At 60.5% G+C, this 24007-nt stretch overlaps 1 protein-coding gene across 5 annotated transcripts in view; it reads right to left on the minus strand.

Moving 5' to 3' along the window:
• SCUBE1 (signal peptide, CUB domain and EGF like domain containing 1) overlaps positions 1–24007 on the minus strand; it is a 120900-nt gene that overhangs the window by 40712 nt on the left and 56181 nt on the right. For 3 of the 5 annotated variants that reach the window (XM_067010356.1, XM_059080915.2, XM_067010358.1), the window contains 3 exons: positions 14197–14322; positions 9449–9565; positions 6500–6589 (listed from right to left, as the gene is read on the minus strand). In XM_067010356.1, the coding sequence (XP_066866457.1) occupies positions 6500–6589; positions 9449–9565; positions 14197–14322 (333 nt within the window). The remainder of the gene's footprint in view (positions 1–6499; positions 6590–9448; positions 9566–14196; positions 14323–24007) is intronic. The other 2 variants (XM_067010357.1, XM_059080916.2) reach the window with 1 other exon arrangement.

The raw sequence follows: 24007 nt of genomic DNA on the forward strand, positions 1-24007 counted from the left end.
CCAAAGGAAGCCAAGGGACTGACGGCTGGCTGCTCTGCGCCCTCTCAGGGCGGGGGCTGCACTGCCCCCTCCAGCCAGACCTGGTCCCCAGAGCGCCAGGGCCCAGGCGCCAGGATCCCTGGTTCTGCCCAACTCACAGGGGGGGGGGCTCTGGGTGAGTCCCATCCTCTCCGAGCCTCGGTCCCCCCACCCGGGGCCAGCCAGCGCCCTGCCTCCCCTCCTTTCCTCTGATAAGCCCTGCCTGGCACCCTCCCTCTCCCCCAAGTTCGACCCCCCGACACAGCTAAGTCACCAGGTCCCACCTCCTTCCACCAGCCCACAGTGCGTGTGTGCGAGAGGGAGAGACTGAGGACCTGTGTGTGACTGAACTGAGGACGGGGGCTCCGAGCCTCAGCCGGGGACCCCAGCTGACCAGAGACCAGCCGCACGTGGGATCAGTTCAGTGACAGGGGTGAAGTCCGACCACCCCGGTTCTTCCTGAACACGAGCTCAGTGCCTGGGGCTCAGCCCTGTTGGCAGGGAGGCTGTGGCTGGAGGGGAAGGGGCCTTCCCCGGGCCGCAAGGTTCACCCGCCATCTCCCTCCAGCTGGCCTTCCTGCTGAGCCCTGTGTCGTCACCCCCCCCACCCCGCCTCCGATCCACCCTTCTCACTGCCAGGCTCATCCAGGCTCCAGGTCCCGCCCTTTCTCTCCTCGCCAGACACCTGCCTGCGTGAAGAGTGAGCAGTGAGGCCCTACTCATCCCGGGGCACCTCCTCCAGGAAGCCTTCGTGCCTGCTCCGAGCCAACCAGCTTTTCCTGTGCTCCTGCTTTGCGCAAGGCCCTGCACTGTGTCCCCCGGGGCCATCAGAGCTGGCACAGACTTGACCTCTGTCCCTAGTCAGGGGGTCCCAGACTTGTGACAAAACAGGGCGCTGGTGGACGAGGGAGGGGAGAGCAGTTGGGGTGGGGGTGGCAGGGAAGGCCCAGTTAGGTCTGGATAAACCTTTGCCAGGTAGAACTGTGCAAGATGGCACCTGCGTATAGGGGGGCAGGTGACGTGACTCACTGATGCAGGAAGCCTGGGACAGGCTGCGTGTACGGGGCCTGAGGGACAGGTGGAGGGGGGCTTCCAGGCGGCGACTGAATGTGCGGGTCTGGAATTAGGGGTTGGACGAGGTGGCCTGGGACACAGGTTGGTGAAATTAGGAGACACCCAGGGACCCTAGAGATGGTGGCTGCAGAAAAGAAGTGGCGGGTGGGTGAGCGCTGAGTGGACAGAGTAGCCAGGAGCTGGGGAGAAGGAGTGTGAGTGTCAAGAGAAGTGGCCTCTCAGGGTGGCTGCGTGGTTACGTGAGGCTGGGGACAGCAAGGGCTTTAGTCTGTGCCCCGCAAATGTCAGCCATTGTTATATACCGTCATTGCCGCACCCCGCCCGTCTTCCCCTGCCTTCCAGATCTCCGGCCCCTCTGGCCCCCATCCTGGAACTCTCTCAACAGCTCCCCTACCGAGGCCCCAGCCAGCCTCCCTGTCCCATCGTGTCGCTCACACCCCCGTCTTCTGAGGCCAGCCAGGGAACGTAAGATGGCGTTGTACCCATTCAGTGGAGGGGGAACCTGGGCTTCCTGCCCAGAGGTGCAGAGGGGCAGGGAGATGGGGCGGTGCCAGCTGTGGGAGTGCAGGGAGAGGAGTTCCTAGCTACCTTTCTGCGCCTCAGTTTCTCCACCAGTAAAATGGGAATTACTTTAGCGCCAACCCTCTAGGTGGCTGGGAGGTGGGACTGGGGACGATGCAAGACCCAGAGGGAGCTGGGACTAAAGGTTCACTATTGCTGTGGTCACTGGGCCTCGAGCACAGGTACCTCTGCTTTCCTGGGCTTAGGGGGACCCTTCAAAGGGCTGGCTGTGAATCTGCTTTAAGGAGGGAAGATTCCACCTGGAATGGATGCTGCGCCTACAAATCTGAGCTATATCCTGAGCCTCAGGCCTGCTCCTCTCCTGACTTAGGGCCCTGGACTTGGCAGTGAGTCCACAGGCCTCGAACCTCGGCCCCAGACCACTGCTCACTGATGGCGTGGCCTGGGCCGTGTCTCTTCCCTTTTCAGGGCCTCACCTCTTCGTCTGTAAGTGGGGACAGCTGCCTCTCGGGGCTGTGGGAAGACACCGGGGGTGCTGATTGGGAAGCAGAGAGGGTGAGCCGAAGGGCACAGACCGCCTGGGGGAGCGGTGGGCGCTGGGGAGGCCGCAGGGGCCGCCGGAAGCCCGCCGAAGGGGCGGGGCGGGCTTTATCCTGGGGATAAAGCCAGTGAAGAGAGCACAGCATCTATCCCAAGCGCACTCGTGGGCAAAGAGCCTATTTAAGACCTGGAGTTGACAAGTCTGACTCACAGTGTCTCATCAATCTTGCTGTAAGCGCGGTCCCAGGCGGCCTGTGGTAAATTTAGCTGGGGACTCAGATGTTTCACACAAGTCAGTTGGCCAGATAATTGAAATGTATCCCTCCAACCCTCAAATGCAAACATTTTAACCGATTTTGATGGGAATCTAAAATCAGTTAGATATTTGAGGCCTCTTTAAACATGACTGTACCTGTTCTTGGCCTGTGCTCAGTGACTGGGGGTAGCTGCAAACAGCAATTACTGGGTGCAGCTGAGACCCCAAGAGTGGGGCAGAGCCACCTGGCCATGAACGGCCCCAGGCCACGGTGCTGCCGAGCCCTGTCCCTTCAGGGGAGCCCCTGAGAGCCCCAGGCCAGCAGCCAGCGACGTAATGAGGGAGCAATGCTGCCGGAGTTCAGTCAGCGCTTGGGTTAGTGTTTCAAAACCTGGAACCCCCTAGCTAAAATGCTAGCCCCTGGGGAAACAGAAGCAGGCAGGTTCCCGGAGAGGAACCGAGAGGCTCAAATGTGGGTAAAGGGTCCCACACATTTTGTATGAAGCTCTGATTTTTGCTTACATCCTGGTTCTCGGCTGTGTTAAGAGGTGAGACTGCTGATTAAACGCCTTGCAGACATCTAAGGGACTTGTAGCCTCTGCAGTCTGGGCGCAAAATATTTCTGAAATAGTTCTGGGTCAAATAGCCTAGAGAAGCACATAAAACCTGAATTCGCCATCTGCACGTGGGGAAGGGATATTGGGGTGAGCCGCCTGCAGTGAGGAGGTAGGTCACTTACCCTCTCTGAGACACGGAAGGGGCTTTCACCCTGGGCCTGCAGGACAAGTCTGTTGCTGAGGTGTGGTCGCCACCGAGTGGCGAGGACGGGCGGGCGCTCGCGGAGCCCCTCCGGGCTGGCAAGAGCTGTCCTGCGCCCACTCGCTTGCGGAGGGGGAAAGGGAGTCCTTTCTCTCAGTCCTGTCTGAGCCACCCTAAAAGCAAGCTCCAGCCACACAGGAGATCATCGGCACCTCAGGGCCGGAAGACCCCTGCCAGGCCATCTCAGCCACCAGGGGACTGCACCACACGTGCCCTGCTCTGATGGAGCCGTGTACCATGTCTACAACGGGGTCTGCTCACGGCAGACCATTGTGGGGGCATTCCGGCCCCCAGGCTTCTCTCACAACAGTCCCTCGTCTCTGACCTCCCATGCGGGCCAGCGCAGCAGTCAGGGGAACTCAGCGTCTGACCGTGCTGTGGAACCCTCAGCCTCTCGGCTTCCTCATCTGTCCCTGGGCCACAGAACAAGCTCCTTCCCCTCTGTCTCTTCTAACCCCATCCCCCCCCCACCCCCGCCCCAGGACCTCCAACAGGGCTCAAGCGGCCCTCCAGCCCCAGGATCCCTTCCACAGGCTGGCGATGCTGACCCAACTCCGTCTAGGCTGCTCTCTCCACACGGGGGCCGGGCTCCGAACGTGATGTCCCGGGGGCGCTCTGACCGGCAGGGCAGGCTGGGGGTGGCCACCTCCCTCATCTCCATTCCTTTTGCCTCTGTCAGCCGAGCCTGGGAGCAGCAGCCAGGCCTCGTGGGGTCTACTAGCTGGGCTTGAAGTCCGGGGGGATCCTAAGTGTGTACCGCACGGGCTCTGCTCTCAGAGGGGACGGCTGCTAAGAGCTCCGAGCTCTTGAGGGAGGAGCTCACCTATGCTCTGGAGAGTGCCTTTCCTGGAAGCTCCCGGGGATGGTGACCTAGTGCCAGGCGCGTGGCCTTGGCCGTTGGCCCCTGTCCCCCTCTGCCGTAAGCGCTGTCAGGAGACCAGAGGGGGGAGAGGTCCCTTCTGTCTGTGGGGCAGGACAGGTTCTAAGGGGGTGGGGGTGGGGACAGAGAGGTGGGGATGGGGACAGAGAGGTGGGGATGCAGGGGCAGCCAATCGGCATCCATCTCCCCGGCCCTTCCTGCACCTGGCACCGAGTGCCCCGACCTGCTCCCCCAGCTCTGCCTCCCGAGCTCGGGCTGAGGGGACCTGTGTCCTCAGTGCTCCCTCCTCACCACCCAGACCCTGCACCAGGATCCGGCTCTGAGCCATTCTCTGCCAACTCTAATTAGAAACAGCAAGTACCCGCCCACCTGCTTGACGCCAGCTCAGCTCAGCCCTCGTCTGCCACCATCCTCTTGCTGGGAAGGGTGCTTGGCACCTGGGGGCCCAGGTCCTGGTCCTGCCCTGCTCTGGAGCTCTGGCCTCAGGCAGCAGTGCCCACCTCTCCTGTAAGTGAGGCCTAGGGGCCTGGGCCCTCTTGGGCCTCAGAGCACCAGCAGCTCTTAGGTTCCCATCACCCACTGCCAGCCACCTCTTCAGAAAGTCCTTAGTACTGACTCACCCTTTTGTGCAGGGCAGCGGACACGCCGCCTGATTGCTGGAGCCTCTAAGCCCACCCCTTTGTGGTTTCCAGCTCTTTCCAGGCCAACCCAGACGGCCCGAGTCAATGAGATAGCCTCGTACAGAGAACTTGCAGAGAGCGGGCTTCTGGCCTGAGCTTGTCCCTGTGTAACCACAGTGAGTCCTCTGGCCTCTCTGGCCTGTAGGGCTCTCACCTGAGAACAGGGCCATATCTGTCCTGCCCAGCATGGACTGGGGGTTCACAGAGCTGTCGGCCAGCCCACGGCCTCCTTTGCTCCTCAAAGCCTCGCTGGGGGAGACCTCAAGCCTACTCCCCAGCACTCAGGGCCACATCCCTCCCTCAGCCCCACTCAGACTCCTCCCTAGATGCCTGGGCTCCTCTGAGGTCCCTACGAGGACCACAAAACCAAGTGACCTCTCTGGGACCTTTAGGCTCTGACCTCCACGGTCCTGTGACGCCGACACTTAAGGTGGCCCACGTGGCCACGACCCCGGGGTTAAGCTCAGCTGTGCAGGGTAACTTACGCGTGACCTTGGGCAAGCCAGGGCACCCCAACGCGCCTCAGTTTCCTCCTCCGAGATGTGGGAAATGCACCACCTGACCTCACAGCTCCCAAGGCTGGTGCGACCTAACAGGAGCGCCGCAAAGAAGGCCGTGACAATCCCAGGTGACCCGACAGCTGTGCTCCAGAGGCCTGGCGGCTAGTGCCACCCAGGGGCCAGCGACCCCAGAAGTGGCACTGACTGAGGGCCAGAGGAACGAATGAATGTGGAGACAGATGGCGCTTCTGTTCTGCAGACCGAGCTCGGTTGCAGAGCAGTTATTCTCTCCTTCTTCCTCGCCCTGCCCGGGATCAGCCACACCAGCAGGCCTCCAGCCGCCCAGAGCGGCCCCGGGTGTTTCTGGGCAAACCTCCCTAGAGGCTGGATCCAGCCCAGGACAGTGCTCAGAGCGCGGCTGACATCACACGGACCCCCAAGGCAAGCGGGGGCCCGAGGGGGGGGACTGGGGAAAAGTGGGCTGACACTGCCAGCCCAGTGGGCTTGGGCTGGGGTCATTCACAGACTGGCGAGCCTTGGGGCCAGAAGGGGCTGCCAGGTGACCCTGACCGGTCCTCCCCTCTCTGGGTAGCAGATTTCCCGGCTGTAAAGCAAGCAGGGTGGACTGGACACCCCTGAGACCCTGCTGCCCCGCGTCTAGATGTAGTTCTTTCCCCCTGGACGTGGCTCCTCTCTCGCGAGGAGACAGATAAGGACGTGCTACCTGAACCCCTGTTCTACGCTAACACCCACTGTGCTTCTGCGTCTCAGCCTTGCTTTGCTGACCCTGGAATCCTAACTGCACACGTGGGCATCGCTGAGAGCAGAGCGGCTTTACAGAGCACATCTCCTTACACGCAGAAGCCACTAGACATCGGCTCTGGATTCTTTGCTACAAACACACAAAGAAATGCATGTGTTCGATGAAGGGTAAAAACCTTCAAAAGGAAAAAGTGAGTTCACATCTGGAGCAGAGCCCCTCACACTCACCCAACGGCACGCGCGATCACACACACGTGGGCACACCACACAGATAGACAGCCCCCACACACGCTCACCCCACACGCCAGCACAGCTCTCACAGCCTGACATACAAGCACGCATATGGACACAGCACACGCCAGCACGTACCACACACACACACACACACACACACACACACACGAACAAAGGTGCAAGTACAACAAAGGAAGTGGAAGAAAAGTGTTACCCATGAGTAGCCGCCGTTTCACCCGCTTGTCCACATCAGCTACTGACGTGGCATTGAACTGAGAGCGCTCAATTGCAGCCTCATCCTTTTCTAAAACACAAGTAAGGGACAAACACGGAGCCGGTGGTTAATGAGAGCCCACTTCCCGCGGCCCAAGACAGCCAGCCTCTTGGCGTGGCGCCCACAAAGCCAACAGCACGCCGGCCGGGCCAGAGCGGCGCCCTCGCCAAGGGGCTAATCCCAGGAACCTCCAGATGGCGTGCTCAGGGCGGAGCGAAGAGGCGGCAGGAGAGGGATGGCTGCGAAAGGACACGGATGGGACACGGGGCCCATCTGCAAACAAACACAGGGGGAGGCCGAGGTCAGAGCAGACAGGACCCACGTGCGCAGGGCCGGAGAGGTGGGCAGCTCCAGCACGGAGCTCGCGAAGACCCAGGCGGCTGCAGACGCCCCGACTCAGGCCGAAGAGGCAGGCCCAGGACAAGGGGACAGGACCCGCGAGGGCCGGTGATGGATGCGCCTGGACAGCAGACGCCCTGTGTCAAGGGCGGGAAGACGTGCCAAACACTCATGCAAAATTAAGAACAAAACACACGGAGGGACAGACACGCGTACACTCGACAGTGGAGCCACCCGAACAGACACAGAGAAACCCGGGGGTCCATTTGGGCAGCGCTGGTTGCCTGCTTGTCTATGGAGGACTGGAGGAGACACTCAAGTGCTCAACGAGAGGCTGCAAGGAGGGGCGGCCGTTTTAGGAGCGTGCAGAGAGAGACGGCCGGCTGGGCAGCCGGGAGCCGCCGGGGGGGGGGGGTTCCCCGTAGAGGAGCACGTGAGGTTAGCTGGCTCGCGTTTCTCTGCTCCAGCGGGAGATGTGTGGGGACACTCGCTCCCGGGGGAGCCCGGGGAGCAGTGAGCAAAGGCAGATGAAAGGTTCTCTGGGCCAGCAGGGAGTAAGGGCCCAGGGCCCAGGAGCTGGGTCTGGGAAGGGATTTCTAAGGAGAGGGGAGGGGAAGGGGCAGGGTGAGGGAAGCTGTGTTAGAGAGCAGATCCGAAGCAGGGACCTTCACGTGCAGCAGACACTGAAGGATAAAACGATAAGAGAGGATGAGCCAGGTGGACAAAGACAAGAAGTGTTAGACGAGGCTGGGCGTGTGTCTGGCCGGCAGCTGTTTGCGCCGGAAGAGGCAGCTGCACGGCAGACGCAAACGCTGTGGGAGACCCCAGCAGACGAGACAGGAAGGGGGCCGGCGGGCCGGGAGAGCCCCCGGGGGGCAGTGGAGACAGGGAGAGAGGTGGGAGAGGAAGTTCTAGATGGGATCAGGCTGCAATAGAGACACCGGTCTGAGACCAGGTTCTGGTTTGAATTTTTTTTTTTTTTTTTGGTTCTTTGGTTTGGTTTGGCTTTTGGCTCTGAAAGTAATTAACGAACGTCAGTTATCAGACAAGACAGGCAATCAGGGACCATCACCAGAAAAGCAGGAGGAATGAGATCAAATGAAACCCCAAATGGCTGTCTGAGAGGAGAGACCACACAGAGGAAGGGAGAACCACGCAGGCAGCACCTGGGACGACAGCCTGGACTGGGGCGCGACCGCTGGGGCCCGGCCCGGCCCCTCCGCCCGACTCCCCGGGGCGCAAGGGAGCAGAGTCACCGGGGACAGAAGGTGACAGCACGCTCCGGGTTGCATGGCTTTGCCGGCTCGCCAACCCTTTTCTGTTACTTGGAAGTCCCTCAAGAAATACCTTGTGAGTCGATAATTTAAAAACAGGGCCTTTTTTTTAAAAAAAAAATGAATATAACTGACTTGTGGGGCGTTGCTGAACTCTGCCAGTGCTGAAGAGAAAGAAGAGGATGAACTCTGGACACCGACTTTGTTTTTTTTTTTTTTTTTTTTTTTTTTTTTTGCGGTATGCGGGCCTCTCACTGTTGTGGCCTCTCCCGTTGCGGAGCACAGGCTCCGGACGCACAGGCCCAGCGGCCATGGCTCACGGGCTTAGTTGCTCCGCGGCATGTGGGATCTTCCCGGACCAGGGCACGAACCCGTGTCTCCTGCATCGGCAGGCGGATTCTCAACCACTGCGCCACCAGGGAAGCCCTGGACACCGACTTTGAAATTCCTCTTTTCCTCAGTTGAAAAATAGGCTGTTATTTTTGAGTGGGGAAAGAACTTACTAGGTGATTATAACTTGAGATAATCACAACTACTCAAGCTTCCCCTTGGACGTAAGGACCGGGAGGACGGAGGTGACAGAGGCTGAAGCTGACACTCTTGTAACAGGTGAGGTGACACCCGAGGGGTGTCAGGAGGGGGCACCCGAGAAGAAGGGGCTCTAGGTGGGAGAGGAGGCCCGGCGAGAGGCCCCGCAGCTCGGGAGTGGAGAGCAGTTAGAAACACCCAGACCTGACCCGGGATTCACACCAGCCCTCTCCCCGGGTGTTCTAGACAACCAAGACTGAAAGCAGTTTTCTGAGAAAACCTCTTGGTTTTCCAGATGCCGTGGGCAGCTCCCACCACCAAGGAGGTGGAGAAGCAGGCCGGCCGAGTCTCCGGTGTGTCTCCACGTTAGGGGAGGAAACCCCTGTGCTTCAGGAACAGAAGCTGCCCTCCAAAGGTGCACACACCACCCTCCTCCCCACAGATCACCTGCCTGGAACCACCTGCACGCAGAGGATGAGGCCCCTCGGAAAACCCGCAGCGACACAAAGCAGAGGCGCTTGGTCCGGGTGGATGGGCGACCCCGGGAAGTGTTCGCGGAAAAAGCTCCCCTTGGCGTTGCCGGCCAGCCCCACCAGCGCCGTGGGGGTGCTCCCTTTCTCTCTCCCCCTAAGCTTCCTTCCTGGAAACCGGGATGCAGTGGGGTGTGGCCACTTCCGGGCCACACGGGCGCCCCGGGGGGCAGAGGGTGGCGCGGAGGGCTGGTGCTCGGGCGAAAGCGCTTACTCACCGATGCACGTCCGGCCGTCTGAGTGCAGGGCGTACTTCTGGTGGCAGCCGCACGTGGGGCCTGTGTCCGTGTCCTCGCAGCTGTGCTGGCAGCCTCCGTTTCCATAGTTACAGGTTACTAGTTAGGCCCAAAGGGTACGTACGTACGTGTGTGTATAAATAGAATGACAACAAAAATGATTAGTTTATCGCCGTGGGTTGTTTCTTTAAGGGATGGGGGAGGAAAGCGGGGACAGGAGACAGTCAGTGCAGAGGCACACATTTCCCCGGACATCAGCCCCTCTGGGGTCTTGGATGGAATCGCTCACTCCCCAGAGGCGAACTGCGGTGGGACAGAGAATGGCCTTTGGGTCGCCTGGGCTTCGAACAGAGCCGGCACACAGCTGATGTGCTCAGATGGTGTTAGCTGAAGACAGGGATAAGCTAGACAACCTCACCCTCTTCCTAGGCTGCACAAGACACTTTGCAATAGCCTGTCCCGATGGGGCAAACGTCTGTTAGTACCAGGCATACTTACTCTTCAAGGTGGTGGGAGGGGGCGGGCCCATGTGAGGGGTGGCGCGCCTTAGCTCTCGCAGACCTTTCTTTCTTTTGCTTACGTCTGGGGGCACGTGGAAGGATGTCCCCACGGACGCCTATTCCCTCCAAGTCCCAGCAGCCACCTCAATCTCCACCCACCCTAAGCCCTAATCCTCCCAAGGAAATGTCCAAACAGACAGAACGTATGCAAACTAATGTCATCTCAGATGCAGGCTTGAAAATGACCTTTCATTTAAACGTGTTACATCGCGTGCAATGCCTACGGCCTGGAGGAGCTGCTGCCCTTCAGCCCAGGACCTTAAAATGTTTCACAGCATCAGCAACCCGGGTCGCTGAAAAGGGGGCTGAACAAGCAGGAGCCCGTCTGACGCAGGGAAAAGGAGAAATTCAAGTTTACTGAAAAGAGATCACATTGTTCTCGCTTCCCGGGTGAGGGATATCGCAAAAGGAGATCCAGGATCTCCACGGCAGGGCCTCTTGCTGCCCCCGGCTTTACTGCACTGTGAGACGACAGGGTGCCCGTCGTCTGTACGCAAATGGTACACCGGGGCCTTGAGGACAGGGTGTCTTCCTGGAGACCTTCGCCATTTGTCCAGAGTTCTATCCACACTCTGAATTTATCTGAAAACCCTAACGACGATCAGGTATGCAGAAGTAAATCTCAGACCAACCACAGTCAGGGGGGCAGAAAATTCCAAACTGGAAGAGCCTGCATGATGTTTTATCAGGTGACCCATGAGCAGGGCTGGGGCCAGAGGGAGGCCACCTGGTGGCAACTCCCCGGTGAAGGATTCCAGGTGTTTCAGAACTGAGTTCTGCAGCTGCGTTTCCCAGGTACTCCTTTCACCCAGAGAACAGCACGGAGGCTCTGGGGTTTCCAGCCTGAGCGACGCTGGCCCCGTCAACCCGGCCACACGCAGTCTCCCTGGCCAGGTGGGGAGGACGCAAGGAGAATGGTTCCTGCTCTTTGTCTCAGGCACTGTCCTCGGCGACCGGTGGCCCTGGTGGGCTGCCTCTTCCACAGGGAGCTTACGACCATCTGAAGGAGGGACCCAGCTTCTGGCACGACATTTCGAGGACATGCAGAACTGGTTCAGGAAACAGCTGGCGCTTTGTCACCAAGCCCTCTGGCCCCTCTGTGTGGGAGTGTCTCTTCTCCCAGCGTTTCTGGGTGCCCGGCAGCCTGGAGTCGGGGTCTCTCATCTCTCTGCACAGGAGGAGCCTCAAGGAAGCCAAAGTCCCAGGGGCCGGCCGCTTAGCACGGATCTCAGGTGAGGGGAGAGCCCCACCCTGGGCTGGACGTCGTGCGCCTTTCCGGACTGAGAAAAGCCCCGTTCCGGGTGGGCAGAGGTGGACCGGCGAGGGGCAGTTCTTTCCAGGCTCTGGGCTCCAGGAGACGGACGGCACCCTGCAAGTGGCTCTACGGAGGACCACGGGCCTGTCTGAAGCAACCGGAGCAGGGGCCACTTTCTCTTGCCCCCTCTATACAGGCCCGCGTGCCTCTCCCAGACCACACAGGCCGAGCTGTGGGCACGCAGAGAGCCTAGAGCACGTACACGGAAGTAAATACTGGAGGCCTGAGCTCCAGGAAGACCCAGAGAAGGATGGAGAAAACCTCCTCTGGCCCTGGAGCGAGTCCTGGGCTCTGGAGAGAGGAAAGTTTGGGCAGAGTCCCCTGTGGTCCCGCTCGTTCATAGCGGCTGCCTAGGCCAGGCCTCAGACCCCGACCCAACTCCAGATCTAGAATTTCCTGGGCCTCAAGTGAGCTCAAGGGCTAGAGGGAAGTCTCAGAGCTAACTTCACGCTAATCCACATTAACCACAGAGAAGAAAGCAAAGCCGACGGGGTGGACAGCCAGGGGTGCCGTCCCTTGGCAGGAGGGCTGCAGGGCAGTCACCCACTCCCGGGCTCCAGGATGGGTACCGGACCCCCCACACACACCTTGGCAACACCCAGCCACTGAGCAGAGAGGGGGGCACTCTATCTGCTTTACCAAAAGTCTGGGGCGCGGGCTTAGCTCTTCTCTGTCCGGGTGGGGTGGGGGGGCTCTTGGCCGTGCACAGAGCCCTCCTTATCCCTGACCTCTCAGATCAGGATGGTCCCTCAGGAGATGCTCTCTGAGTAAACCGTCCCCTTGTAGCACCTGTAGCACTCGCCCCACACGGAATTATAGGATTAGGCAGCCAGCCAGTCAGTCCCAGACGCCTCCTGAGGCCCACAGCTCTCTCTCCGGCACCTAGCTCAGGGCTTGGCCGGGGCGGGCGTCAGCCAGTCTTGCTGACCGAAGGAATGTGCTTTCCTCCTGGCCGAGCCTGTCAACAAGCCTGCCCACGCCACATATGCCGGTCCTTGGCCTTTGTCCTGAGGAAGCTCAGATTACCCCGGGGGGAGGACCGGGAAGCTGGAGTTATTCCTTCTCTGTTCTGAAGGTTGCCAGGAGGCAGGAGGTTTCTCTGCAGCTAAAGGGATCCGTCTGGAGTAGAGGACGGGAGGGCCTGGGTTAGAGCCGGGCATTTCCCCGTCAACAGCGTCCCTGACTGGTCCTCCCCCTGGTGACGGCGTACGCATTGATCACTGCGATCCCGCAGGAACCACTAGGAGAGGAAGGCTGGTCCACACCCCGGACCAAGCTGGGCAGGAGGAGGTGTCTTCACCTTGGGGAGTGGATGAATCAGGGGTGGGGGCTGGAGCCCGAGCTCCCCTGGTGACGGGGACCATGTCTGAGGCATGCGGGTCCCCGAGACCGCGATGACGGAGGACCACTGGAAGAATCCCGATGACTGAGGACGACGGGCTGGCAAAGGCCAGCTGTCTTCTCCACAGGATGAAGAGTGGAAAGAAAGGCCATTTTCTTTAGGAGAGCTGGCTGGTCAGCGTCTGTCTCCTGGTTCAGTGGCCAGCCTGGGAGTTGGACTCAGACTCCTTCAGACCATTTTTCTGCAGCATAAAGTGGGCCTGGTATGAGGTGCTCGTCTCTGGCCAGAGACAGGCAGCACTCACACCAGCCTTCGTCCACCCTTTTCAGACACACGGCACACATCACATCCATTTGGGCATCCCGGCTGCGCCGCGAGCAGAGGCCACATCCTGCCAGCCCCCACGCGGTGCTGGGAGGACGCACCGCGTTCGAAGCTTTTGAGGACTGAGTGTGTTCAGCCGCTGTCTCACTTCGTTTGCGGGCCCCCATTCCTACTGGGGACTGTTGGGTGACCGCATTAAGAGGCTGGATTACGCGTGCGTCCTGCAGGCTGACCTCCAAGCTGGGCCTGAAATGGTACCTTTGACCAGAGGCCTCATTCAATCCAGATTTCCCAGGGTATCATCCTCTGTAGGGGGGCCTTTCAGGGCTAGGCTATGAGCTCTGGTCTTTGATCCTGGAAATAAGCTCAGCACAGCCTGTGCTGGGACCCTCCCCCGCCCTGCCAGAACCAAGCTCCTTGGGCCTTCTTTTTCTTTTTTTTTTTTTTTTTTTAAATAAATTTATTTATTTATTTTTTGGCTGCATTGGGTTTTCGCTGCTGAGCGTGGGTTTTTTCTAGTTGCGGTGAGCGGGGTCTACTCTTTGTTGCGGCGCGTGGGCTTCTCATTGAGGTGGCCTCTCCTGTTGCAGAGCACAGGCTCTAGGCACACGGGCTTCAACAGTTGTGGCACACAGGCTTCAGTAGTTGCGGCGCGCGGGCCTAGTTGCTCCGTGGCATGTGAGATCTTCCCGGACCGGGGCTCGAACCTGTGTCCCCTGCATTGGCAGGCGGATTCTCAACGACTGCGCCACCAGAGAAGTCCCCTCCTTGGCTTCTTTATACCATTCTGTTCCCAAGGGCTGCCCTGGCCCACTGAGAACCCACAGTCCCTCCGTTCCTGCTGGAGAGCTCGAGCACAGGGCCAATGGGTCTGTCTCTCGGGTCGGGGGCAGCGGGGAAGGAAGAAGTTACTATGAGCACTGGTAGGGCTGTCACACAGGGCCCTGCATAAGATCCAGCCCAGGTCTGGGGCTGTGTCAGTGGTACTATGCCAGGGAAACCCCTAGCCTGGGGCTTACGGCCCCTGTCCCTCATGCCTCCCAGGCCCCTTCGGGCCCTTCTCTCCCCACCAGGGGACTGAGTGCCCTTCTCAGGCAATGTCCAGCAGACTGAACAGACCCCCCCCCCCCCCAAAGCAACGGCAGGAGACGCGTGGGAATGTCTGACCCCTTTGCCTCCATCTACCTACGTGTGCAGTCCTTCTGGTTGTGGGCAAGGTCAAAGCCGGGCCTGCAGTCACAAGCCACCCCACCTTTGGGCGTCTCCCGGCAGATGTGGGCACAGCCATGGTCTTTGTTCATGCAGTTCATACCCTCTGGGAAGAGACAGACAAGACAGGGGTTGGGGACCAGGGAGAGAGAAAATTTCAGGCTTAGGAGAGATAACCGGCGAAACGTCACAAGCAAACGAAGTGTCCTTGGGCTGCCGTTGGCACGTGCATGGCATGTACACGGGGGAGGTGCACCTAGTCAGCCAGATGGCGATCGCCTAGGGGGCAACTGAGGCCACAGTGCCCAGGTCTAGAGCCAGGCCTTGCTCGGAGGGCCGTAAACGAGCTCGCAGGACCCACGGAGGAAACGCTCCTGACCGGGGTCAGATTACAGGGCGTGGGCTACAGAATGCTTCCCAGGTCAGGGGTTTAGATGGTTTCCCCACGAAAGCAGATGTGGGTGGCATTTAGAACGATGGCGGTGCGCGGCACTTTTCAGTTTGTACGGGGATGCCACGAGCCCCCGTGGGGCAGGTGGAGACTTGCATTTCTGGCTGGGCACACAGAGGAGCGCTGACGGGTCAGGGTGCCGACACGCCCCGGCCGGCCTCCGGCTGTCGCACCCAGAGGCGCCGGCAGCCCGCTAAGCCCCCTCGCACTGCACTTCTGCACAAGTCAGACGCTGCCGTGCTGGCCCGCTGGACCCCGGCGCAGCAGAGGCTTGTCCTCACCAGCCCCACGGCTGTGTCCTGAACTAAACGCCGCTCCGCCACACACAACCCCCAGCTTCCAGAGGGGGGTCTCTACGTGTACCTGGACGTTGCAGTGCTCCCCAGGACCCAAGGAACCCCCAGCCTCAGTGCAGAGCCCTCGGGAGCCCCGAGCAGGCTTCCTTGCGCCCTCCGAGCTTATTCCGGGTCCAGGCCACACACGTCACTGTGTTCCTAATCGCAGCCTGAGATTCCTGCTGGTTGGCAGATGTTCCTCTTTAAAGCAAAAACGTTTGCAAACCTCAGGCACCTTTTCCTCCGAGGCCTCAACTTAAAAGGGCAGTTAGCAGTGGACTCCCCCGCTGGCTGGGAAACCTCAGAGATGGGAGACTGCGGCAGGGGCTCGGGGCTGGGCCACGCCACTGCCTGCTCCGGCACCCCCAGGCTCTAGCTGCAGCGGGCTTTTTCATCTGGAGCCTTGTCCATGTTGGCCCTGCCTGGCAGGCCCTAGCAGCTCGTCCTCTGGCCGATTCGGAAGCCCTGCCCCTCCCAAGGCCAGCCAAGGCTCCCTGTCTTCTCCCCTCCCAGAGGCCTCGCTGAGTGCAGAGCTGGGCTGCCCACGGGCTTTGAGGGCAGAAGCTATGGACCGTCCACCTCCGGAGGCCTGGCCTCTACACACCACCCAGTCAGTGCCCGCCAAGCGTCTTGCCAAAATGTACTCCGAGGGCGCTGGTGTGATCAGGGAGAACAGGGGTTCCCTGGGGCGGGCCGTCTGGCCCCGCTCCTGGGTCACCCACAGTTTTTCGGAAATCCCCTCCACCCCAGAAGACCTGATCCCCGCCTCCCTGTCTGCCTGGAGCGGCTTGGAACCCCCTTCAGTTGACCCCGGCTGATGTTTATCTTCCCGGTGATTTGTGAGGAGTTTCCAGAATTTATGAGGTCAGGGGTCAAGTGAGAGGTTAGAGGTCACAAGTCCATCAAGAGGCTAAGTGCAGATGAAAGGAAGAGCTGCTGTCCGCCCACACTGCCCTGAGAGCTCCTTCCCCAGGTGACTCACTGGCCTCCTGTTCAAGGTGAAGACTAGCTCAATCTGGACCTCGGCCACTTTGAGCACGGGGCACGGGGCAACTGAGAATTGACAGACGTTTTAAAACACAAACACCCTGGCAGCGACCATAAAGGCTGAAAAAAGTCTGAAGTTGAAGAAAACAAAAAAAAGCCACAATGAATGAAGCACGCATTTTGCTCAGCACGCTGACCTCCGGTTTCACCTGATTTTATTACTCTCATTATTCCTTCACCTTGATTTTTCTCACTTGTGCAAATCAAATTGTCAAACTGGAGCCCAGAGAGCTTGTGTTTCTGTGTTATGGCTATACACATCTACTAGAGATTAAATGGGGAAATTTATCTCTATTAGTTTATTTAAAAATGGAAATTTAAACTTTATTACACATTAACGTTAGTACCTCTTTTGTTACGAACGGTATCTTCTAAAACAAGGAGAGTTGGCTGAGAGGAGGGGTCCTTGCAGAGGAGAAGGGGGGATGGGTGTGGCTCTCGACCATACTGTCTGGAGCCGTGGCCCCTGGCTCTCCAGGCATTTGTCACCCTTGCCGGTACCAGCGGGGAGTCGCTGTCGGCCGGGCCCGCCGCAGACTGGGCGCTCTTGGGGCCAGTCAGCTGCCGTCGCCGCTCCAAAAGGCGTGTGCGCTGTAAGGCCCGGGCCGCTACGGCCCTCCCTCCTCCGCGAAGCCCTCCTTGGCCCTCAGGCCCGCCAAGGGCCTTTTGGACACCCATGCTCTCCTCGCTGTGGGGTAGCTGTGTGGCTCCCCTCTGCTCTCCAGGTGACTCCGGCTGAGCTCTGGGCCTCCCCGGCGACCTCACCGTCCGGGGCAGGTCTTGCCCAGCAGGGGGGGTGCTGCGAGCCCCCACAGCGAAGGGAGGGGAAGTGGAACAGCCTCGGGTCGGGGTCTCCCAGCTGGGGGCAGCAGCCACCAACAGCCGGGCTCACGTACGGCCGGAGGCTCCTTGACGTGGCGGTCGTGAGAACATTGCCATCACATTTTAAAATGACCCTAGCGACCTCTCCAGAGGCGGCCACAACCTCCTAGCTAGGGGCCTGGGGTACGGCTTCCCCTGTGCGGGTGACTCAGCCCCTCGCCCAGCTGTGGACGCGGGAACTGCGTGACCTTCCCCTCCACTCTGGGGCGGCACTGGCTTCCGCGGACCACGAGAAGCTCGGCCTCGTGGCTTCCAGGACCACAGACGGTCAGGGCTGGACGGCTCCTTGCCATCCATCTTCCGAACGGGGAAAATGAGGCCTCGAGGCAGGGGTGGCTGTCCCAGATCATACGGCAGGCCTGGAACCCAGGCCGCTGGGCCCCCAGCCATGGCTCTCCTGGTCTGGGGGTCACCGAGCTACCCTTGTGGGACTCAGATGACTGCCAGGCAGCAGGCGTTTTCTGGGCTGAACGGAACTAGGGACCCGGCACAGAGCTGGGCTAATAAATGCTACCTGTTACTATTTGTGGTCCTCAGAATTAAGAGCCGATGAAAATTCAAGGCAGATTCAGGCTCTGTGAAGCTCTCCGGGCAGCCCCTCAACGAGGCACAGAACCCCTCGCTCCTCTTTGCCCTTCACCTGGCCGACTCTGAGCACGAGGGCGGGGCCTCAGCTCACCTGCAGAACCATCACAAGGCCTCGTCTCTCCTGCTCGGGTCACCTCTCTGGCCTTTCCAAACAGCGCGACGTTGCTCGAGCAGCCGTGCTCTATGCCGGCTGGGGTCCCGACCTCTCACCTGCTCGTTCTCCCAGTCCCCACTCTCCCTGTGCAGCCACCAGCGAGCGGCCTTCCCACCGGGCTGGCGGCGTAGCAGAGTGGCCTCAGGCAGGCCTGGCCCACGCTCTCTGCAGCTGCCCCGTGAAAGGCGACGGACGGGCTCTCGTGAGCGAGGTCACCCTGGCGGCGTCCTAAGCAAGGGCAGGGCTGAAGGGCTGGCCTATGAGACCCGCGTCTCGGGGCAGCACCGAGCTGAGTGGCTCCCCTTGGCGGCTAACTGATGCCTTCCTCCACGCTTCGGGCGCGGCTCAAGCTCTGTCCCACAGACCGCGGGTCCCGGCTTTGTCTCCTCCTTCCAGCCAGCACGACGCCAAGGGCCGGCTCTGCACTTCTCCAGCCCGTCTACCTGCGGCCGTCCCGCCCACCAGCCAGCGAGCTCCGAGAGGCCGCGTCTTGCCCCTGCTGCGTCCCGCGCCCAGAGCCCTCGCTGCACACGGCAGATGCTCAGGAGATCTTACTGCGGAGCGGATGCAAAGGCGCCAGAGGGAGAGTCCAGCCCCCGGGCCGGCCGGCCAGCCCGGCCGCGTGCTCACACCATCAGAATGCTCTGAGGAAGGCTGAGCCGCGTGCAGGAGGGGCCGGGGCCGGGGCTTGCCTGCTCCCACCTGAGCCTCTGAGCTTCTTCCCTTTCCTTGGCTGACAAGTGGGTGGTCAGAATGTGTACCTCCGAGGGTTGCCGTGAGGCTCAGATGAGAAGACTGTGAAATGTGTGTGCCGCAGAGAGGTTTCCTAAGGAAGCAGGGCTGCCCCTAAAGCTTTTCTACACTGCTCCCGCTTCACTCTGCCTTGTGTGGAATGCGAGCAGCTGCTAGGTTGCTCTCTCCTGCCAACCGTGGGTCATTTGAGGGGAGACCTGACCTCTATTCTTTTCTGTATCCCAAGTACCCAGCACGGGGCCTGCCCAGAGTTAGGGATCAGCAGAAAGTAACTGAAAGAAGGGGGTGAGAAAGAGAGAGAAGGGAGGAAGAAGAGAGAAAGAGGGAGGGAGGGAGAGGAGAGAGAAATGAAGCCTTTCTTACCTCAGAGCGGATTAAACCCATTGCCTGTTACTTAGGGCACAAGGCGAGAGGCATAGAGAATTTGGAAAGCACTGTTGTGGCATCTGCTGCTGTGTGTTCTATGAACACACAGCATCTCAGGTCGCCTGATGTAGGGAATTCACAACGCACCTTAAAGGCTCTGAGAAGTCCTGCAGGCACTCGTGGGTAGCCCCCTCCCCCTCACTTAACACAGTATCCCGGGGAGCTCTGCCCCAGCCCCTCTGGGAGGCACTGGGTTACAGGCTTAGAGACCCCCAGGGTGGCCCACTTCAGCCCCTCACCTTACAGATGAAGCCACGGTGGCAGAGGGGCTGCGGAGGTGCAGGTCGGGGCAGGGAACACTTGGAGCCTGGCATGGCTTCCTCTGTGCCTCAGAGCCTCGGGGGTAGAGCGGGCGGCTCTCCCGTCGTGTCCGCTCAGGAAGGCGGTCCTGAGCACCGCGGGCTAACGGGGGTAGTACTGGGAGGGCCGCTGCCGAGGGCCAAGGGGCCAAGCGGCCAAGCGGAAGTTTGGATGTGAGAGGTGAACCCCGGGGCATGCAAGGTGCGCGTTACCAAGCACTTCTGCTCCAGAAAAACAGTCCTGGGCTCCACACGGGAAGGGACTTCAGGTCCCCCGCCCTGCTGCAGCCCCATCCCAGCTCCTCTGTGGCAGCCCGGCCCGTTCCCGCCAGCTCTGGCTGGCACACTGTCTCCACAGGCTTCTCCAGAACAAGGGCGGAGCCCAGAACTGGGCACAGAGCAGGCTTCTCTGAGCCCGCGGAACCGAAGGGCCCTGTCTCACTCTGTCCTCCTGTGGCCCCCCTGCTTTGTACCGTGTCTGCTCTTGGGAGCTGGACCACAGGAGCGCCGCCCCCGGGGCCAGGTGCAGCGACTCCCTCGGCCTCCCTCCCCATCTTGATACCATGCAGTGCGGAGTCCAGCAGAAAGCCCTGGGCATCTCCCCTTCTCGAGGGGAAGTGAGATATGACTTCAGAGTTGTTCCCAGAAATCCTGGTCTTCAGGGGCCTGGTACCAGTCAGGCCGGGCTGCCCGCCAGGTCGAATCTAATTTGATCCAATCCATCCAAATCCAATTACGTTCTGCAAACTTGGACGGAGCGTCTCCTTGGTGCCCAGGAAGGGGCAGAGAGCAATGAGGACACAGAAGTTTTGCTGACACATCGCCAGGCCCATATTCAGACTCTGACGCTTGCTGCATGACCCTGGACAATCACTTCACCTCTCTGAGCCTTAGTTTTCACATGTGAAAAGTGAACAGCTGTCGGACCTGCCTCCCGGGCACTCACTCAAGGCGCAGGCCCCTCCTCTGGGCCGGTGAGGCTGGCTAAGGGTGCAGGTAAGGTCCCGAGAGACTTTATCCAGGGCAGGGGGAGCCACTGAAAGGTTGTAAGCTGGGCAGCGATGCCCTTTGTGTTAGAAAGATCTCTGGATGCTGCATGGCGGCAACCCGCTGCGGCTAGAGTGCAGGCCAGAAGCAGGCGGGAGGCTACCGTTATCACCCCGCAAGGGACGTAGGAGCCTGGGGGGATGGCAGGGTGTGTGGGGACAGGGACAAAGGCTGGATTTGGGACACACTTCAGAGCCCCTTTCTCTCAGTTTTCCAGAAGACATGATGTAGGGACTCAGGCTCTGACGGTACTTTCGTTTAATGTAACCCTCACCGTAAGGCTGAGAAGGGGGTATTATGGCCTTGCCCATTTTACAGACAAGCCCATGAGAGGCTGGATCAGGGTTGGGGAAAGACGTGCCAGGGCCACACCAGGCACAAGAACTCCGGGCTGCACCTTCCTCTCCCAAGCGCCCCGAGCTTCCTTCTGACGGGCCCCTCCCCAGGTTCATGTGCTCTCTAGGCCCGGTGACAGGCCCCCGCGGCCCTTTCCCACCGGGGCCTATTTTCCCAAAGGCCTCCTATCATTTTTTGATGCTCTACAAGAGTGTGCACAGAGGTCAACGATGGCGGACTCTGCCTGCCCCAAACGGGTGCGTACATCGCGTCTTCTGTAGAGCAAAGTTCACAGATGCATCTAAAGCAGAGCAGTGGGGCTGGGGGCCGATCTGTTTGTACTTAGGGGCCAGCCTTTCTCGTAGCCCCCCCCCCCCCCGGCCCAGAATAACAAAGCTGGAATGTGTGCCTCTCAGGGGTCGTTGCTATGGCGACTTCATCGATAACATCATTTTCCGCATCCCTGTCCCTTAAACACGCAGGAAGGGAAAGCAAGCTGGGAGCAGCAGGGCAGGGAGAAGAGAACAATTACCTTGTTACGTCTTCCCCCAACTCTGGGAGGAAGGGATTTTCCTCCCCTTCCACCGCATCAGTAGAAAATTACGGAGCCCAGGAAGAGGCTGGAGCCTTGGGTGGCGGGGGGTGGTGGTGGTGGTGGGAGGGGTGACAGGAAGAGGCTGCTGCCGTCCCCAGCCCAGACTCGGGGCACGCTGGCCAAGCCAGGCAGGGAGAAACAAATATGGGCTCCCACATGCTTCGAATGGGGGCGCTGAAGGGAACGCTAGCAAGGGAAATGGGGGGAAAGGCACAGGGGCGGCGGCAGGGATGGGACCGTGGGAGAGGTGACGAGGACACCATCCGTGCCCGTCCGCCCAGAGCCGCCCGTGTGCCAGGCGGAGCCACACGCTTTACACGGGTCATCTCGCGGATTCTGCCCACCGCCTCGGCGGGGCGCTCCTGTCCGGTACTGGCCCGCTTAACACGTGAGAGCACTGCAGCAGCACCCAGGAGAGGTTAATAACTGAGGAGAGGGGGCTGGATCTCGGGGCAGCCCCGGAGCAAAGACAGAACGGGGGCAAAGAGCTCTGGGCTGCAGGCGGATCACGGCCCACCGTAGCTGCCACTACCGAGCGCCTTCTGTGCCCCGAGCACTTGACGCGAATAACCACCTGGGAGTCTCAGGACCATTTTTCAAAGCAGGCGCTATTGTCCCCACTGCGCAAGTGAGGAGAGCGGGACCCAAGAGGGGCTTGGTAACTTGCCCAGGGGACACGGATGAGACAGGCGTACCGTGTTTCACTTCAAAACCTGCGCTCCCAGGGGACTTGCAGGGGGCAGTGGAGCATTCACGGCCGGGGGGGGGGGCAGGGGAGCCCGGGCTGTCCCCCTCTCTTCCTTACCTTTCCCCAGGGCGTGAAGCACGGAAACGACCCAGCCCCTGCCCGCCCTGGCTGTGCCCACTTTTCCACATTCTGTCTCTCCAAGCCCATATCAAATGCCAGCTTCTCCAGGATGCCCGAGTTTTCACCCCAAACCTCCCCCGAGTCGGCAGTGACACCTCCACGGTCCTCAGATGCCCCGCCTGAGCTGTGGGCTGGGAACACACCCTGTTCCCTCCTGATCCTCAGGGCCCGACCCCAGGCCCGGCACAGAGGCAGACGTGAGAACACAGGCCCTTACCATATCAGTCTGCAAGGCAAGTAGTTTTGTCATCATTTTACAGGACCATTCAGAGAGGCTGAGCAATTTGCCCTTGGTCACTTGGGTAGGATGTGGTAGAGCTGAAACCTGACCCCTGTTGTGTCTGACTTGAAGACCTGCCCTTCTCCAGCTGCAGAAGGAACTTGATAGAGCATAAACCTGACTGTATCTCCCCATTGCTAAAACCCCTTCAATGCTCCCACCCCAGCCAGGGTCCAGGGTTGGGCTGGAAGTTCTCAGCGTGGCGCTCTGGGTCCTCCCCGTCCTCTGCTTGCCATGGCTCTAGGTAACAGGGACACTTGGCTGTTGGCCAGCAATTTGAGATTCTGCTTGGGTGTCACCTTTTCTAGGAAGCCCTCCTTGTTTCCACCCTCCCCTCAAGTCCCTAGGATGGATTAGGGGCCTGGGCTTCCACAGCCCTCTGGACTCCCCTCTCTTATAACACCCACCACACGAACTGTAACTTCTGGGTTTGCTGGGCTCCCCCCACCAGACTGGGGGTGGGGGGTCCTCGAGAGGCAGGGCCCAAGCCTGAGTCACCCTTTTGCCCTCCCCCCACCCCCCAGCCACTGTACAGTGCCCATTCCAGGCCTGAGAAATGTTCGCTAGACCTGGCCACACTGGCGAAGGAAGGGCCTGGGCTCAGCCACTCTGGGCTTTGGACTCTGCATCAGAACAGCGGCCAATACTCGGGCAACAGGACGTGTCTGTCTGCAGGCCCAGGCCTGGCTGCTGCCTGCAGGGCCGTGCTGGCCCCGAGCCTGTGCCGCCCGCCCGCCCGCCGGCCCGTCCGGCTCCACCTCGATCCCCTAATTACACTCCAACAGCATCTGCGCCTGGATGGTGCTCAGAGAGCCTCTCATTATGGGGCCCGGGCTTAGCAGAATGCAGGGCTCTGTCTCCCACCCCGTGCCCCTGAAATTACACCCTCCCGGGCAATTCCGGGCCTGGCCGGGGCGCCAGCAGCCGGCTGCCCCAGACTAGACCCCCAGCTGACCACGAGCCCAGCCCACCCCAGGCTGCATCCCTAGGGGTGGCCCCGCCTGGGAAATAGGAGTTAAGTCTGTGGGCTTCCACTTGCCCAGAGCGCCTCAATGCCAGGCCCCATGCCAGGCTCTTTGCAAACTTCCCTAATTGACTATCTCCACGATCCTGAGTGCCAGGTACCGTCAGCCGCGCCCCCCCCCCAGACAGGTGACGAGGCTGAGGCTCGGAGAGGGCTCCCCCACCTTGTGCGGTGGAGCAGGGACCCGACCCCTGGCCAAGCCCTCACCTCACACCCCACCAGCCCTGTGCTCACTTGGCTGCCTCGGTGGCCCTCGAGGGGACCATGCCCTGCTCCTCCTCCAGCGCCTCATCGTTTTCAAAAGCCCGATCCTTTCCTCGCTGGCCCCCACTGCCCACTCCCCGGCACACAGACCCCTGGGCCGTCCCACCACCTCCACCCCTGCCCTCAGGCTGGAGGCCCCCTGCCAGGGCCCCGGGGGGCCTGGCCCTTGTCAGTGTGCACCCTGCCTTCCCCGCAGCGCCTGCTGCCCGGCTGGTGCAGCCTTGGCGGTCCAGCCCGCGTGTGGTTTGACCCCCAACGCCCTCCATGTTTCTCTGCTCACCTGCCTACGTGCTTCCCTCCCACAAATATTTAGGTCAGGTCTCCCGGACACCAGGCCCGTCCTTCTGCAGGACCAGCCCGCTTCTTGCCTTGTGCCTTTCACCCTGCTCTGCCCTCCCAGTGGCGGGACCACAGTTGAGCCCGCTGTAGGTGTGCAACCGAC

Source organism: Kogia breviceps, chromosome 12 (assembly GCF_026419965.1).
Source record: "Kogia breviceps isolate mKogBre1 chromosome 12, mKogBre1 haplotype 1, whole genome shotgun sequence".
Lineage (NCBI taxonomy): Eukaryota > Metazoa > Chordata > Mammalia > Artiodactyla > Physeteridae > Kogia > Kogia breviceps.